General features: G+C 37.5%; 1 protein-coding gene across 12 annotated transcripts in view; it reads left to right on the forward strand.

Annotated features, from left to right (window-relative positions):
• LOC26535169 (protein argonaute-3) overlaps window positions 1–18,689 on the forward strand; it is a 157,050-nt gene that overhangs the window by 18,917 nt on the left and 119,444 nt on the right. For 11 of the 12 annotated variants that reach the window (XM_039377347.2, XM_039377349.2, XM_039377345.2 and 8 more), the window contains one exon: window positions 15,934–16,099. The exons of the other annotated variant lie outside the window; for it this stretch is intronic. In XM_039377347.2, coding sequence (XP_039233281.1) covers window positions 15,934–16,099 — 166 coding nt within the window. The remainder of the gene's footprint in view (window positions 1–15,933; window positions 16,100–18,689) is intronic. 12 annotated transcript variants of the gene reach the window in all.

The following is an 18,689-nucleotide window of genomic DNA, read 5'->3' on the forward strand; positions in this document are numbered from 1 at the left end:
GTTTAAGACTCTCCTTCTCCCTTCCACTAGCTGAGTAACGGGTATCAGATAGTCGGGGAACTCGACTATAGCGTTCTCTCTTGTTTTATCTTTAGCATTTTCTCCGAATTTATGTGTTTCAAATAATCATGTTTTAGTAATTTTGGGTTAAAGATCCCTAATCTGGTTAATTGCATACCTAACTCGATGTCTTCTATGTATTCTGTAAACTGCTGTAGGTTGAATATCAGTATCGTTATTTGTTGGTTCTGTTCTTTTTCCACCTTGAGCCTATTAATTATGTCTATACCGCTGTTAATTATGTCGATAACCATGTTTAGATCATGGGTTTTACCGGAGTCTTCTGACATGTTATTAATTTTTTCCTCTAACTCCTCCCTGTCGTCTTCATCTAATGTACCAAATAAGTATTTATATGCCTTCCCTACTACGTTCAAGAGACCTCTTTTACTTCTGTTAATAATTCTTAATCCATTTATTTCCCGTTTTAGTTTATCGACTAAATATTGTATCTGAGGTACATTGGGATAGTCATTTGCTTCAGTTACTAGATTTTCGAACATAAGCATTGTCTTTGTTATGTTTACACTCAAATAGTGGTATTCGTAGCTGGTTGGAATTTCCATCGTTCCGGTTTGGAATATAAGGTATCCATTTTTCGCACTTATTGGGTTTACTTCGATGTTGCTGCATTTGACCATAGTGATAAGTGATAACATGCAACTAAGCATTATTAGAAATATATTGCGTACTTTGCGCTTCTCTGGCTGGTCTGGAATTATCGTATTTGCTCTTATTAATCTTTTTTTGTTTCTTGAATTTTGATTTATAATGAACGATTTTCCTGCCGCGGTTTGTTTCCTCAAAATGTTTACTGTCTACTTGTTCAATTCTTCCTGTCTTTTTAAATGGATTGGTGATTTTACTCTTCACGAGTGGAGCCTGTCTATATTTTATATCAACTTCAAAATCATGTCTATTCTTATTAAGATATTCGATCTTATCAATTTTGTTTTGTTGTACGTTAAAGTCTGGGCTGCCTGCATATAGAAAAATGTCTGCCGGAGATCGTTTTGTACTATTATGTTTAGTTTTATGATTATAGACGTATAAGATTGTTTCGAACCTTGTAAACCTATCTTCGATATTTTGTTCACTACCGATGATTCTTAGCTTTTCGTTTACGGTCTTGTGAAATCTTTCTATATCGGATACACCATTTTTGCTGGTTGTTACAGAAATTTGTACGCCTTCGGATCTTAACCAATTTTGCAAAGCTATGCACATAAAAGCTGAATCTTTGTCTGCTTTAATTTCTTGTGGCTTTCCCATATCATTGAATATTTTAGTAATGGCTCTTTTCGCTTCTAGCCAATCTCTACTTTTTACTTCAACTAGGGAGGCAATTTTGAATAAATATCAATACAAGATAAGAAGATCTGGTTACCCGTGAGATAAAAATCTATCACGTATTTTTCCCTTGTGTTAAATATTTCTGGTGTTGTTTCAAATGTCAATTTAGTGTCTCGATGTTCTGTTTTTGCTAGATTACAGATTTCACATTCATTAATAATGTTTTGAATTAGCTTTTGACTATCTGGGTAACAGTATTCTTTTTTAAACCAATTAATGGTTTTTTCTATACCTGGGTGTAAAACTTCCTTATGTCTCTTTAGGATTAAATCCTTAAATTCCGCATAAGTTAGTATATCAATTAGCTTCGTGGTACATCTCAATAGTTTTGTGAAATTGTTAGGGCTTATGATTTCGGTAAATGCCCTCTGGAAGATCAGAAAATCCTCATCATTAGGGAAGTAAATTGCGCTTTTCTTGGTGCACACATATTCCTTAATGAGGGTTTTGGCGAGTTCAGGTGTCATTTCTTTATAGATTATTTTAATCTTTAGTTTTTGCAAGTAGTGACTTACACTTGTTGTGTCACTGTCGCCTTTTTCTATCTCTATTTGTCTAGAAAAGAAATTGATTGGTCTCTCCGTTATGGATATATAATTTAAATTATCTTCATTAGCACTATGTATAGTTGCGTCTGCGCTGTTTGCGACTTCGCCAACCATGACTTCGTCTATTTTTGTGCGGGAAAGAGCATCCGCGACATAGTTTTCTTTGCCTGGAAGATATCTTATTTTATAATCGAATTCATTAAGTTTGATTTTCCACCTTTGTAATTTCATGTTCGGCTCTTTACCTAAGCCATACCAATGGCTTATTTCAAATGGCCTGCCGAATAAGTATGACCTGAAATATTTTGTCGCCCAAACTATAGCTAACAATTCTTTTTCAATGGTAGCGTAGTTGATTTCGTGTTCGTTCAGCGTTCTGCTGGCATAACAAACGGGCTTATGGTTCTGTGAGAGCACTGCACCAATAGCTACATTACTCGCGTCAGTTGTTAGAGAAAAAGGCTTCGAAAAATCGGGGTAGATTAATATCGGATCTGAAGTTATCAAAACCTTTAGTTTTTAAAATGATTCGATGTAGTCTTTACATTTAATATCTATTATAGCACCTTTCTTTAATTTGAGGGTCATGGTTTTAACTATCTTGGCAAAGTTAGGAATAAACTTGCGATAGAACCCACATAATCCAAAAAATGATTTTATCTGTTTAGGTGTCTTAGGTAACGGAAAATTTGTGATTGCAATGGTTTTGTTTGGGTTTGGTTTAATGCCATTTGTTGTGACAACATGTCCCAGGAATTCAGTTTCTTTTTTCATGAATTCACATTTGTCTAGCTGCAACTTCAAGTTGGCGTCTCTCAGTTTCTCAAAGACTTTCTTTAGAGATAAAATATGTTCCTCCAATGAAGTGGAGTAAACAATAATATCGTCCAAATAGACTAAACAATCTTTGTAAATCAAATCTTCCAAAAGATTATTCATACATCTCTGAAATGTAGCTGGAGGGAGCATTCTTTAGGCCAAAAGGCATACGTGTATATTCGTAATGCCCATGCTTAGTTGAAAAAGCTGTTTTTGCAATAGAATTTTCGTCCATCTGGATTTGGTGAAAACCCTTAGCTAGATCAATGGTGGTAAAATATTGGCATCTACCCAATTTATCCAATATCTCATCCATTCGAGGAATTGGGAATTTGTCATTAACAGTTATCTCGTTTAGATTCCTGTAATCAACTACCAACCTAAATTTTTGTTTCCCAGAGGCGTCTGCCTTCTTGGGGACCACCCAAATAGGAGAACAATAAGGGGACTTCGATTTGCGAACGATCCCTTGCTCTTTCATTTCTTTAATTTGTTTGTTGACTTCTTGGTCAACACTTTGGGGGTACTTATAGGGTTTAAGGTATACTGGATCCTCAAGCTGAGTCTGAATGACATGTTTAATAGTACTGGTGAAGGTCAAATTTTCGCCTTCCTTGTAGTGAATGTCTCTATATTCGTATAGAACTTTCTTTAAACATTCAATTTCCTCTACATTTAGATGTTCGAGTCTGTACTCGTTACATTCGAGTAACTCATTGTTGATCGCGAAGTTGACTATATCGTTGTCAACGGACATGGGATCGAGATGTGTTACATCACTGTCCACTGTGTCACTAACAACTTTTGAAGTGAGGCATTTTGGTAATGCGGTCTCCTTCTTCTGTTGTTGATGCTTTGGTTTAAGGCACTTAGGTGCGGTCTTAACCTTTCGCATCTTTGGATTGATTTCCTCCACTGGAGTGGAATCATCCTTTTGCTGTGGGTCGAGGCATTTAGATGCGGTTCGCCCTTCTTTTCTCCATACACAAACTTAAAGGTTCTTGAACCTAAAGTTACCGTCTCGTTATCATAATCTATCTTAGCTTTCGTATCTTCTAGATATTTTCGACCTAACAGGAAATCATAATTGTCGGAAAATTTGTGGATACAGAATTTCTGAACAGACGGACATACTGAAGTGGGTTTCATGATTATGCTATTCTTTAATTTTATTGCCCCTTTAATGTTATACACTGTTAGATCTTCTTCATTTTCTTCTAAATTTTCAAAATTTTCCCTTATGATATTGATGGATGAACCTGTGTCGATCATTCCCTTGTAAATTTTGTTATGATAACCTATTCTTACATGGGGACTGGTACGTCCTCCTGTGTCACTTGAGTGTCCGAGGCAGTTTGATGAAAATTTACATCCATTCTGCTTTGGCCACTTTGACTTTCGCGTTGTCTTTTTACCGGCATTTGACCGTTAGTATTATTTGAAGTTGAAGGTTGGAAATTAAGGGAATTGTTAAGAGGATTGTTTTGTTGGCCTTGTGTTAACTCCCTTCTAAACGTGTAATAATTTCCCCTTTGATTAACCGGTATGGGACGAGTGGAGTACTGATTTTGATTTATTGTAGGTTGATTTGAATTTTGATGTTGCGTATTGTTATTCTGATTCGTTCCAGGATAATAATTGCTGTGATTGTAATTTCTATTATTGTAATATCTTTGATTATTGCTTTGACTATGATTTCCCCTGTTCCTGCGTCTGTTCCCTTCTGACCTATTAAAACGCTGATTTTCTGGACTGGCGTCATAGAGGCCTAGCTCCATTGAAGCTTGTTTTAATTTATAAATAGTATCAATATCTTTGCGTGCCAATGACATATAAATTCTATCCGGCAGTTTTCGATCTATTACAGATTTAACAGTTCTTTTTAACATTTCAGTGTAATTTGACTTATCTACAGGGTCGCTTTCTAATTCTAACTTGTCAAACATAATCCAATATTGTGATTCGAGCTTCTCGATGAACTTACAGATGCTTCCGGGGTATGATGTATCCTCCAGTTGTCTTATAAGTTTTATGTAGGGCCTGTGATCCTTGAATGCCATCGCCAGGACCGTCTTTGTATCCAGCCATGTGTTTACTCTTTCTTGGGTCACGACCTCCAATGCTGCATCCACTAGTAACCGTTTCACTGCTCCGTAGATAACGTGTGCTTGTCTGGCATCTTGGGTAGGGTATAAGTTGAGTAGCTGCTCGACCTGGTTAACAAACACACAGCTTGCCAGGTGTGCCATCGTAGTAGTTCAGTTCTTTAATTTGATTTAATAATTGATTTAGGTGGGTTTCCGAAAGTTGCGAAACTGCCATGTTGTATTTGTATAAGTACTTGGATACACGGTGGTGTTTATTTAAATTCTTTGTTTTAAGTTACGGAATTAAAAATTTTAATTAATTTTGTTTCCGACCGCACGGGATTTTAAATTGTTTTGCAGATGTTACTGACCACACGGGATTTTTATACCCGTTACTCGTAGAGTAAAAGGGTATACTAGATTCGTTGAAAAGTATGTAACAGGCAGAAGGAAGCGTTTCCGACCATATAAAGTATATATATTCTTGATCAGGATCAATAGTCGAGTCGATTTGGCCATGTCCGTCTGTCCGTCCGTCTGTCTGTCCGTCTGTCCGTCTGTCTGTCTGTCCGTCCGTATGAACGCTGTGATCTCAGGAACTACAAAAGCTAGAAAGTTGAGATTAAGCATACAGACTCCAGAGACATAGAAGCAGCGCAAGTTTGTCGATTCATGTTGCCACGCCCACTCTAACGCCCACAAATCGCCCAAAACTGCCACGCCCACACTTTTGAAAAATGTTTTGATATTTTTTCATTTTTGTATTGGTCTTGTAAATTTCTATCGATTTGTCAAAAAACTTTTTGCCACGCCCACTCTAACGCCCACAAACCGCCCAAAGCTGCTACGCCCACACTTTTGAAAAATGTTTTGAAATTTTTTCATTTTTGTATTGGTCTTGTAAATTTCTATCGATTTGCCAAAAAACTTTTTGCCACGCCCACTCTAACGCCCACAAACCGCCCAAAGCTGCTACTCCCACACTTTTGAGAAATGTTTTTATATGTTTTCATTTTTTTTATTAGTCTTGTAAAATTCTATCGATTTGCCAAAAAACTTTCTGCCACGCCCACTATAACGCCTACAAACCGCCAAAAACTGTGTTTAAGACTCTCCTTCTCCCTTCCACTAGCTGAGTAACGGGTATCAGATAGTCGGGGAACTCGACTATAGCGTTCTCTCTTGTTTTTTCTTGAATACTACTTTCACGTAGATTCTTTTGCGGATCTCAAAATAATTTTAGAATCACTGTTTTAATTCGCCGATCCTGGATAGCTAGTTGTATAGCGTATCCTTCAATGGATCAGTACCGTACTAAAAGGACTCTTTATTTAACAGATCCTACCGACTGCGCCAATTAAATAATCGCAATACTCATATGTAAAAAAAAAGTATAATTTTATTTTACTGAATGATTACAATATTTTTAGTTGAGAAGAACACCGACCGATTATAATTAGGTCTCAAACTGAACTCTGATAATTACTCTGATTTGATTGACGTTCAAGCCTCGGTTTCGAGCTTTTCTAATATGGACTTTAGACTTTAGGGTTCTGATCAAATGAAGAGAGAAAGCTTTGGAGTTGCAGACTTTAATAGTCTTCGCATTTCTCTTGGATTCAAGTGCATTCGCTCTTGGATACAAGTGCTCTTAGATTCTTATAATTTTGTTTATTGAAATCTAATACTTCTGTTTTTCGGGATTGCGAGTCCGAGCTTTGAACGTGGGAACGCAACGACGATGCGAGGGCTTAAGCATAGATTGTTTAAATTAGGCAACGGATGTTTAGTCTACCAGTGGGTGACTTATCAGGTATCTGGTATCTGTTGGGTACATCCAGAGTTGTGTTGGGTGTGTGGGTGTGTTTGGGTGTACATGTTGTATGTGTATTAGTGTGTAGGCATGTGCTTAAGTCTTAGGGACTTATGGATATGTGACTATATACATATTTATAAATCAGTGTAATTTGTTGTTTAAACAATAACACCTATCCGAGAAACATAAATTATAGGCACGTCTATTAGAAATTCCATAAATATATAATGCGGCTCATTAGAAAGATCTTTAAAAATAGCTATACTATCATTACAAGCCGCTTCATTACTGCATGCTAATGGATTCACTTTTTTTGGATTCTCCCTTTGCTGTTTGCATATCTTCATATCCCTCGTACTTCCGAACAATAGAGTATGGAAGTCTTATATTTCGGTTTACTAAATTTCATAAGACTACAAATTATTCCTTATCAGCTTATTGCAAACGTCCTGGGTAGTGCATTATTATTACTTTAAAAGCGAGATCGCTATAGTCCAGTGCCTCTATTAATGCTCGACTAAAAAAAGTCCGACTGTGATAATATATTACCTGATACATTAATATACTTTTATTTAACGTTAAATAAACCAACATTAAACATTTTTATAACAAGAGAAAACGCTATAGTCAAGTTCATTATATTATTATATAATAATAATATCCGCATTTAGCGGATGCAGAAAGTGTTTTCTCTAAAGAATATATACATATTTGGTCATCTCCCACAAACCTCTATCTCTATCATAAGCCACGTCCAGCGGAGCGGCAAATTTTGATTGACCCAATTTAAGAGAACGACGCGGACGTGAATGAAACTCAATCAACTCCTTATCTATATCCTCCTTATCCTGAGAGGGCACCTAATTTTGTTAACAACGATTAAAGACCTGCAAAAAATATAATAATTAAAAAATCAGCTTTGTCATTCAATAACCCAGTATGGGTCATACATAAAGAGGCGTTATTGCACCCCGATGAACGCTGCCCCCAATGTCACCATCTCCCAAGACATTCTGAGTCTCCCTTATCCTTACCATTTGAGTAAATAAAACCAAAAGTACATCCAGATGTTTAGAGAGGAAATCAGCACTAATCGGAAACAGCCTAGCTACGAGAAGTAACAACAAACAAAGAGCAGAAGCTCAATAAAAGAGGGTAGTTCCCTTATAACAGTAACACTGTGACGGCCCCAACTCCCCCTTGCGATTTCTGGATATGCCTTTTGTCTGTGGCTATCCGAAAAGCATCGACAGCAGTTTGTGCACGGTCGCCTCCCGCTTTATGAAAACTGTACAGCGAGCTTCGGCTGCCCTTGACGTCGCAAGCGGCAGCGTTTCAGCGGCCGTTTTTCAACTTACCAGCTCAACGACCACCGACGAGAGTAGAATTCATATATATATATATGTCGTAACGAAATTAATGGGTATGAACATAGTCGTTATTTGCTTCTTATTGCGCTTATGGCAATGTAAGGGGTGTGCAAGTCTGTACTGCTTTATTTTTCTGCATATTTCATTTGATATCAATGTAAAAGAGGTAAAGCGACAAATTATATGAGAATGGGAATAAATGTGTTAGAGCGACACCGATAGAGCTGTTGCTGAACGTGGTGACTTGCGCTGGTTAGAGTGCAATATCGATACGACAAAAGGAAATATAACAAAACAAAAAGGAAATAAACCATGCTAGAGGCGAGAACGTTAGCTGTTTCGTAGAAGCAAATGCAGACAAGTGAACTCGTTGATGCGCGCAGCCTTTTAAAATCGATTAACTATGGAAGAACCGATGGACAACAACAACCCAAACCCTGACGTCTCGATATCAGTGGGATCTGTGCGGCACCTGCGTTTTTCAAGAAGCGTTGGCGTGCAGTTTTGGAAATGCAAAATCGGAAATTCGCTGAACTTGCGAAATCATGCAAGCAACGCCGACACGTGGGCAGCAATTTGAAGCTGCAAACGTAGAATCAGGAAAGTGGTATCCAACTACTAATAATTTTATCGGAACAGCCCCTTCAAGGTAGTAAATTGATCGTGGCACTGAGCGCATCCCAGTGGCTTACGCAAATTTCGTATGACTTGAAAGACTTCCAGCACTAATTTCACCAGCGCTTCGAAACCGAAGAGACGCCAGCCGCAATGTTTTTAGATTTACTCAACAGCCGCCCGACTGGTGCCGAATGTTTCGCTGTGTACGCGAGTCGGTTGGTGAGAACGCTCACTACGAAGTGGAGAAATATGGGATTACAACTGTTCTTGTGCATATGACAAACATTGACAGTCATTTGCAGCATTTTTACATTCAACATGCGCAGTAGGAGTAAACTTCAGGCGGAATTAAAAGCCTTTACGTTTGACAAAAAACGACATGCTCGTGATGACCATCTTGTACCTGACCATACGCACCGTAGAGTACCTACTTTGTGATACCTTTGTTTAAATTCGGGACATCGAATTTTTGAATGCCAAAGTAAAATGCGACAGGCTAGAGAGTCGAAACCTCAGCGTGACAAATCAAATATTATTTGTTATCGGTGCGGTTAACCGGGACATTTTTTCATTTAGTGCCCCAAAAACGGAAATGCATCCAAACAAGACGTGATTCAACAAAAGACCGTTAACCAATGTATTGGGGCAAAGCCAATGGGTTGTTTTGACTCTGGCGCAGAATGCTCCATGATTAAGGAGAAATTACTAAAACGTTATCTTGTAAACGCATAAACAAGATTGTAATGATAAAAGGCATTGGAGGTGGCAGTGTGCATAGTACATTGCAAGTCTTGAGCGAAGTCACCATTAACGAAAATACTATGGAAATATTATTTAATGTAGTCCCGAATGACCAATTGAAAAGTGATACCGAGGCAAGTCCGTAATAAACAAGTGTTCATGTGATCGAATACTTTAGCAAAACGACTACCTCTGTGGAATTCAGGTAAACCTTATATAAGCTGGAAGCCTTGGCAGTGGTATGGGCCTTTAAATATATTCGTCATTACTTGATCGGCCGCGAGTTTGTAGTCTACAAAGATTGTGGTTTATTAAAAGCTTCACAAAAGTTAATTTAGCCCTCAGGGTTCAACCCTGCGGTCCTACTTACAGTGATTTAATTTTGATGTTCAATATTGACAGGGTAAGCGTATGGCTCACGTAGATTTCCTGTCCAGAAATCCTTTGTTACCCAAACATGTTTCGTTATTGAAATAAATTCCCGAAAAACAAGTAAATGTGTTTGAAATTGCACTTACTAGGATGCTTACTGACCCCGAGATAACGGAAATTGTCAATAAAATGGATTCAGCTGAGTTGTATGCAAATTTGGCCAAAACCTATGATTTGCGAAAAGGTGTACTATATCGCAAAGTAAAAAGACTTGGTAAAACAACTTACCAGTTGTACCCAGAGCTTTCAAATGGTCGGCAATTAATAAAGTCCATGAGTCAACATGTAGATCTGTGAAACCAACTTCTGGAAAAGTTTAAGCGGAACTTCTTTTCCCTATCCTTTTTTAGTGCGTCACAGCGCATCATCGCCGATCAGGGCAGAAAATTAAACTGCATTTGAGTCATGCAAATGGGCAGGTTAACCGAGTGAAGAGTACGCTGAAAAATTAGTTGTCAGTGTTAGAATCGAGTCAAGGATCATAGCAGGATGCTCCTGGCGAAGTTCAACTTGCACTGAATTTTACCATTTGTCGTGCCTGAAGTATTTGAGGGTGATAGGTATACTCTAAAGTCATTGACAGATACCGAACGTTCAAGTATTGTCATGAAGATATAAGAAAAATACCAGATGTTGAAATTCCAAACGAGTTCCCCGACCCGATACCCGTTATTCAGCAGATAAATTTAAAAAACAATAAATATGCCTTCATATACATATGTACGTAACTTTTCGCCGCTCGAATTAGCTTCCGATTAAAATTTATAAATCGGTACCCAGGGAGCACCACGTGGAGGCCGTTGAGTTACAACGGGTTCTTTTAAACCAAAATAAATTTTGGGGCACCTACGAGTCGACTTGAGTTTTTAAACTGTGGAAAATTTATAAAACTCCATGTTCCTTAAAAATGTTGTTTGTCCGTAGCAGATATAGATATTGTTAGTATAAATTAAATAATTAAAAAATGAATTATAAAATTAAATTAAATAAAATTAGCAAATTTAAATTTTTATTCAAAAATATATACTTATTTAGTTTATATAAATAACTACAAAACCTAATCTGCCTCCCTAACGCTAACTAATATACCACTGTGGTAACTATATGTGGTCTCAAATGTGCGCGCAGTGGCCCGATTATCGAAAATATTTGAAAACGCCCAATCAATATGCGTATTGCTATTGGTTGTAGACGAATCCAAATCTAGCAACGAACTAAAACCCTTTACATCTACTAAAAAATCGAAAATTTGCTTGCAGCAGCCAGAGATGGAGTGGAGGAACAAGTTAAAATCTCCTAACACTTAACAATTACTATTTTAAAATGTGTGCTGCTGAAATAACTCCTTAAATTCAGTTTCAAACTTCTTTAAGGGATAGGTCGGACTTTTATATACAACAAGAATCCTTAAAGATCGGTACTTAAAGATAGCAAACTCAAACACTGGAGAGGCTAAATTAGAAAGATTTGAATAAAATCGACCAAGTGAGCAAAGACTAACATTCTCAAATAGTTCGTTTTGAATAAAAACGACATTTAATAATACTAGCCCTATTTTTTCTCTTATAAAGTCGCTTCCCTCTCGGAGCGGAAAATAAACATCTCCTAAAACGTTATTGCCTTCTCCAGTGTCATTGTCACTATTTGCCCTCTGACGAGTACTTCTACGGCTTTTAGACTCTTAATTTGCTGAAAAATCGGCTAAACACAGGCCTTAATGGAAATCTGGTCTTTGTTTGTATGTCAGTGGAATTCTGAGGCATATTTTGAAGGTCGCGTGTAGGTCTAAGCATACGAACTCGCTTCTCGCATTAACTTCGAAATACCCCGTTGGGATTTGTTAATATAATTAATAATGTAACTACAGCAAGCAAAAGGGTCCAAAATTAACTGGATATCCATATTTGCCCTTTGCATAGAAAGAATGTGTTTATTATAAGCATTAACTTGATTTTGAGTAAATGTTCTCTTCAGAAAAATCTGTGGCTTTTTCTAAATAGACCTAATAGCATAAATGCAGTCCTCGTAACTGAGGCTCACATGGTTGTGAGAAAGAAAATATTCAAATATGCTTAAATGGCTAATCATGTCATCATAACAGCTCTGGCCCCCTAGTTTCAGAGGCCGATAAAGTTATGAAAAAAGTTGGCAGCCCAAATTGGCGAATCATGGCTATGACCTTTTTCTTATCATCTTTCCAGTGAGCAGGAGACCAGCGAATATCCGTAAGGATCCTATAGCTCTCATCATGACAAATGAGGTTGCCCATAAAGTCTTCATTCAGGACGTTAGCAGCTGTAATGGCACTGGAGGCACTCTGCTTACGTAAGCAAGTTGAACTATTTTTTCGAATTTTTATTAATTCCAACTTCTTATAATTGAAGAACAACTTATCAGTTCGACAACCACGTCTATCTGCATTCCTAAGTTCTGATCTAACTATGGTTGTGTAACTTTCTGAACATGGTCTTTTAATGCCAGCATATATGCTAGGGAATGCCAGTTCTTCAGAATCAGCATCGAGAATTTCGTCGAGAGGCTTTTGGCCCTCACCTGGAGCTATTGTAATTCTCGTCATTCCTACAGTATGTGTCTGGTTATTCTTAAGCAATGTTTCTTGTTCTCCAGGATTTAGTTCTTCGGCTTCTTTATTCTGATCAGAATTACGCGCCTCCGAGTTTTTATCCTCCTGCTGGATGGCTAGCTGTCCCTGTACAAAGGCTACATCAGCTTGAGATGCTATAAATTGAACACTTTCGGATGTGAAGTCAGAGATCCACTGCTCGTTAACTGACACATTGTGCTTTCTATAAAGCTCCGTATTAACTAAATACCTTCTATAAAGCTCCGTATTAACTAAATACCTAATAGCGTCAGCAATTTTGGCGGGCCGTATGGTTTCTGCCATGAAATTATGTCCGTATTCCATTCTTCGTTTGAGGTGGAGCTGAATTAGTTCTGCTTCATTGAAAGCTCGTGGATCGTCGTCACGATATTGCTTACTGGAGTAGGGACATTAACAACTGCTCCTTTCATAGCACATTGACGCTCTTGACCTATTGACTTTATAATCATAAATTGAAGGCGAGGTGAAATCAGTCGTTCTTCCAAGGGAGTGGACCCCTCAAAGAGTTATGAATTTCTGGGAAATCTAAGCCATTAGCAATGGCCCCTTTGGGCTTTCGGTCGGCTTTAATATAGCTGTGACAAGTTTTGCAAAACTTGAAAAGATTACCAGCGAAAGCAAGATGTCTTGCATTTTGATATATCTCTTCCATGAACTCGCAATGTTCTTCCAAATAAGACCTAGAAAGCTTACTTATTTGCTTGGGGAACCACCATCCTTTGCAACAAAAGCAAATCTGATCTGGGCCAAGCTTAACATTTCTATTGAATGTGGCTATGTGAGCTTCTATTTCAATAGGTCTGATTCTAATAGTCCTATTTTCTTGAGCTATATCAAGTCTAATCTCCTGACTTCGAAGTGCATTCCGAAGATTTTCTGCTTCCCTATTTGCACTAAGGCTTCTATACTAACTAACTCTTTGACTAATATTTCTAATTGCATCGATCGTGGCTTGTCGAGCAGCTAATCGTGCGCTTTGTCGAGCAAGTATATTTCTCGCCTGCTCGACTGCCCTGCGATCCCTACCGGCCCTAGCCCTAGCTCTGTTAGCCCTATCACGCTCTCTTTCTAATAAGCGTTCCTGTGTGTCTCTTGCCAGTGCTCGACGCAGGGTATTTGCTTCTTGCTCATCCGCGCGATAGACGGTATCCAAGCGCCTTCTTCTATGGTTGGCGGTGTTTTGTTCCTGCTCCACAACCCTAATCTCGCTATTTTGTCGCCTTTCAGAACGACGTCGAGTATCGGCTGCTTGATCAACTGCGCGAAGAGCAGGATCCAAGCCCCTTTCCCTATGGCCAGCAGTATTTTGAACCTGCTCCACAGCTCGATTGTCGCTATTTTGTCGCCTTTCAGTACGACGTCGAGTATCGGCTGCTTGCTCAATTGCGCGAAGAGCGGGATCAAACCGTCTAATAGAACGACTCCGGTATTGGCTGCATGCTCAGCTGCGTTTTTGCACGTTGAGAAGCAGTTAATTTATTTAGACGAGGCATTGAACACAGAAAAAATACTTAACAGAAAAATAATAATATAAGAATGAGTATTTAAAAAGACTCAAGCTTATATTATTATTTTAAATAAATAAAATTTAATTTATAGTATTAAAGTATAAGTCTTTATAAAGACTAACGCTTGCAGCACTATTAAACAAATACGTGTAAATATGTAAAATATGTATGTATAAAAATATAAAAATAATTTAAAAAGTATAATTCTTATATTTTTATTTATTTATAGAATTTGTAAAATATATTAAAATTAACTGTGAAAAAAAGAGAAATAATATTAAGTTAAGAAAAAGTCTATAAAAAGACTTAAGCTTAAATTATTCTTATTAGAACCAACCTAACTAAATTAAGTACAAGTCTTTAAAAAGGTACTCATTTGGTACTATTAAAATTATATACGCTGAGTACGTATATGAATAAAAATATAAAAGTAAGCTTTTAAAAATGGGAAAATTTATAGAGTATATTAAAATTAAATGTGCAAAAAATAAATAATAATAAGTTAAGAAGTCTTTAAAAACACTTAAGTCTTAAATTATTATTATTTATAACAAAATATTATAGTATTAATAGTATTATAAGTGCAAGTTCTTAAAAAGATTAAAACTTTTAGTACTATTAAGTTTATATACGCTGAATACGTATAGGCGGGACTATAGCGTTCTCTATTGTTATACCCGTTACTCTTGGAGTTAAAGGGTATACTAGATTCGTTGAAAAGTATGTAACAGGCAGAAGGAAGAGTCTTCGACCATATAAAGTATATATATTCTTGATCAGGATCAATAGCCGAGTCGATCTGGCCATGTCCGTTTGTCCGTCCGTATGAACGTCGAGATCTCAGGAACTACAAAAGCTAGAAAGTTAAGATTAAGCATACAGACTCCAGAGACAGACGCAGCGCAAGTTTTTCGATTCATGTTGCCACGCCCACTCTAACGCCCACAAACCGCCCAAAGCTGCTGCGCACACACTTGAAAAATGTTTTGATATTTTTTCATTTATGTATGTCTTGTAAATTTTTATCGATTTGCCAAAAAACTTTCTGCCACGCCCATTCTAACGCCCACAAACCGCCAAAAGCTACCACGCCCACACTTTTGAAAAATGTTTTGATATTTTTGTATTGGTCTTGTATATTTCTATCGATTTGCCAAAAAACTTAATGCCACGCCCACTCTAACGCCCACAAACCGCCCAAAGCTGCCACGCCCAGACATTTGAAAAATGTTATAATATTTTCCCTTTTTTTATTAGTTTTGTAAATTTCTTTCGATTTGTCAAAAAAAATTTTTGCCACGCCCACTTTAACGCCCACAAACCGAACAAAACTGCCACGCCCACACTTTTGAAAAATGTTTTGATATTTTTTTATTCTTGTATTAGTCTTGTAAATTTCTATCGATTTGCCAAAAAACTTTTGTCCACGCCTACAAACCGCCCAAAGCTGCCACGCCCAGTCTTTTGAAAAATGTTCATATATTTTCTAATTTTTTTTATTAGTCTTGTAAAATTCTATCGATTTGTCAAAAACTTTTTGCAACGCCCACTCTAACGCCCACAAACCGCCAAAAACTGTCACTGTTGAAGACTCTTCTTCGCATTTCCACTAGCTGAGTAACACTTATCAGATAGTCGGGGAACTCGACTATAGCGTTCTCTCTAGTTTTTATGATTAATTATTTCATTTAATTTAAATTAAATTTATTAAATATGTATTTCAAGAATTACAATTTTGTAGTTAGTTTGTTAGTTATCCCGGGATGAATTGTATGAATTGGCTATATCGCAAAACGCCGTGGTATGGTATTTACCTCAGCAGCACTGTAGTACAGTGACTGTACATATAATTTGTTTGTTTGTTACTTTTGATGATGTCATGCATAATTTTAAATTTATTTTCTAATTTTAATATGTAATATTTATCATTTTTTTCATATTTTTTTATTATACAGCATTTGTGGCCTCAATAAATTCGTCATACTCACAGTGGTATAGTAAGGCTGTTCTACAAACAGATCGTGAAGAAATGGTTAATGGGCTCTCTGCATCTTTAGAAAATGCTTTACAAATTTATCATAAAAGGAATGGCAAACTCCCTGATAATGTTATAATATACAGGTAATGCACAAATAACGTTAAAATATTAATAGTATCCTAGAACATACAAATAATCTAAAAACCCAGTGGTGGTTTTAAATAGTTATATTTTGTAAAAAATATTTAAAACTCCGTTCTCTTCACGATTGTCTTTTGATTTGAGCACTATTTTAAACAATTTAATTAAACCTTTTGTTTTTTTTTTACATATATGTATGTACATATATGTTCTGTTTGCTCTCTCTAACGTACGTTGTGCGCAGTGCTGTTTGGTGATGTTTTTGTATGCACAAAAACTGCGCTGGGCACTCGCTCTTCCATACGAAATCCAAAGTTCTAGGCGTACTGACTGCGCTCCTGCTGTTCATTTAACAGCTCGCTTGCAAGTTTTAGTTTTGTATGTACATAACCTCTACCGTGCACCCGCTCTCCCACACATTTTCCGTACATTTTACAGCTCGTTTGCAAGTTTTAAATATGCATCTTTATAGAACTTGTCAAATGTCTGAATCAAAAAAATATGGAAACTAATGTCGTCTGATTTCAAAACAAATGCCGTCAGGTAAAAAATCCTAAGCAGCCAAAAATGACTTGTGGGCTGTGTGTTAAAATGGCGCATACTTTGTGTGCTGGTTTTAACGGATTCTGTTACTGCAAACTCTCGCTTTCTACAGATTCCGATTCTCCAAACTTTCCGTTTCGCTCTGTCATTACCACGCTTTGATTTGTTGCATAACAGGCAACTGGTAGGGCCTCCTTTCGCAGCTGACATCTGCGTTTGTGCGTCCCACCGTCTATCTCCAACAAACCTCCTTGTTTTAATAATATTTAATAAATACAAAATTTAAAGATACCTATTCTTAACCGTTCTTTTCTAATTATTTAAGTACTAGGTTACATTTTATGAGTGTAATGCTCAGTGTTACAAAAAAATAATTAAACCGTTGTAAGTTCTAGTTTGCACAGAATCCGAAATAGTTTTATATTTTCGTTAACAATTAGGGCAAAACATTTTCGTACTCTTCCTCGCTATATTTTAAAAATTCTATGTCGGGTCTCGCAGCCTCCAGCAGCACCTGAATTTATGTCCAGTTGCTGTCAGCATTGGAGAAAACAATAAGACCACAGATCGCGCTCTCTTGTACTCTCGCCTGCATCTTTGTCGTTGCGTTATACTGTTCGCTCTGTAAAATTCTCACCCGTTTTATTAAATTAAATCGCTTGAATTCCCTACCATAAAAATCGCCTTTTTTATAGAAATACTGTCTTATAGAAGAGGACGGGGAAATAGAACATAAAAAAACATTAGATCTACAATAATTTAAAATTAGGGGTGCGTAATTTCTAGTAAATCAGCTTGAAACAGAGAAGCTTAGCCGACTAACCAAGTCAGGACTAAGTATTAACTTCACCACGAGTAAGATTGAAAATAAAGACTGTTCTAAGCATCGTTCTATGTTTAGCTAGGGAGGGTAAGTTAATTAACATTAGTCTACTGAAATAAGGAGGTAATCTAAGGTTTTCATCCCAATTAAGGCCCCGTAAGGAAAAAAGTAAGAAGTTCTTTTGAACCGGTTCAATGCGGTCCGAGTAAACTTCGTATTGTGGACTCTACACAAGTGATCCATACACAAGAATCGGACGGACTAAAGATATGAATAAGGTTTTGGTCATGTAAGGATCATCAAATTCTTTTTTCCCCCGTTTTATAAAACCAAGCACACCCCTGGCCTTGCACCGTCGCTGCCCCCTATTAAGCTACCAAAATTCGCTGGAGGCTAACTGGCTGGATTTTTATTCTATGTTTACGACGATAATAGATAGCCATCCTGACTTCTTAAACATCGAAAAGCTGCAGCATTTACGATCCTGTTTGAGGGACACGGCGTTGGAAACCGTTTGATCACTGGAAATTTCGGAAGGCAACTAAGCTATAGCTTCAGAGTTGTTACAAAACAGATTTGGATAAATTCATACGTAGGTCAGTCTTTCTTTCCACAAATCGGGACACTCAATTTAGTATTGTCAGAGCTCTAAGAACCCAGCAACTCTATTCTGAGAAGCGAAAAGACTGACTCTTTGTATAAATTGCCTCAAGAGTGGCCATCAATTGAGACAGTGCAACTCCTGGCATTGCCATGATTGATCTACGCACCTCACTCTGCTTCACTGTGGGCCCTTAGCCTCGTTTTCGTCTCACATCTCTCTGCTTACTGAAACCGTGAAACTTAAACATCTACGTTTGTAATTGGAAACCTGGCGCCAGTCTATTTTACGACCTGCTATGCGTTGGTCAAGTCAGACTTCTGCTGGGATTGCCTCTAATTCAAAAGGCTGCAGGGCTTGGCTACTCAAGGCCAATGACAAGGCTTTAATATCGACGTGCGCGGTTGTTCCGCCCAATTAGGAAACCCAACTGAATCGTTTTGAGGTGATACTTTTGCGGTTTTGGGAGGTGGAGAGTTGCGCCGAGCCAATTGTCCGTGCTAGGGAAGAGCTTGAAGCGCATTTCGATAAAAACCTTACTTGCTTGCCGGCTGGAGATTACTCTGTTCGGTTGCAAGCCAAGTTCAGTTTAGATCTTTTGGAGGATTCCTACCAGCAAACTGTG

The sequence above is a fragment of the Drosophila yakuba genome, unplaced genomic scaffold (genome assembly GCF_016746365.2).
Source record: "Drosophila yakuba strain Tai18E2 unplaced genomic scaffold, Prin_Dyak_Tai18E2_2.1 Segkk50_quiver_pilon_scaf, whole genome shotgun sequence".
In the NCBI taxonomy this organism is placed as follows: Eukaryota; Metazoa; Arthropoda; class Insecta; order Diptera; family Drosophilidae; genus Drosophila; species Drosophila yakuba.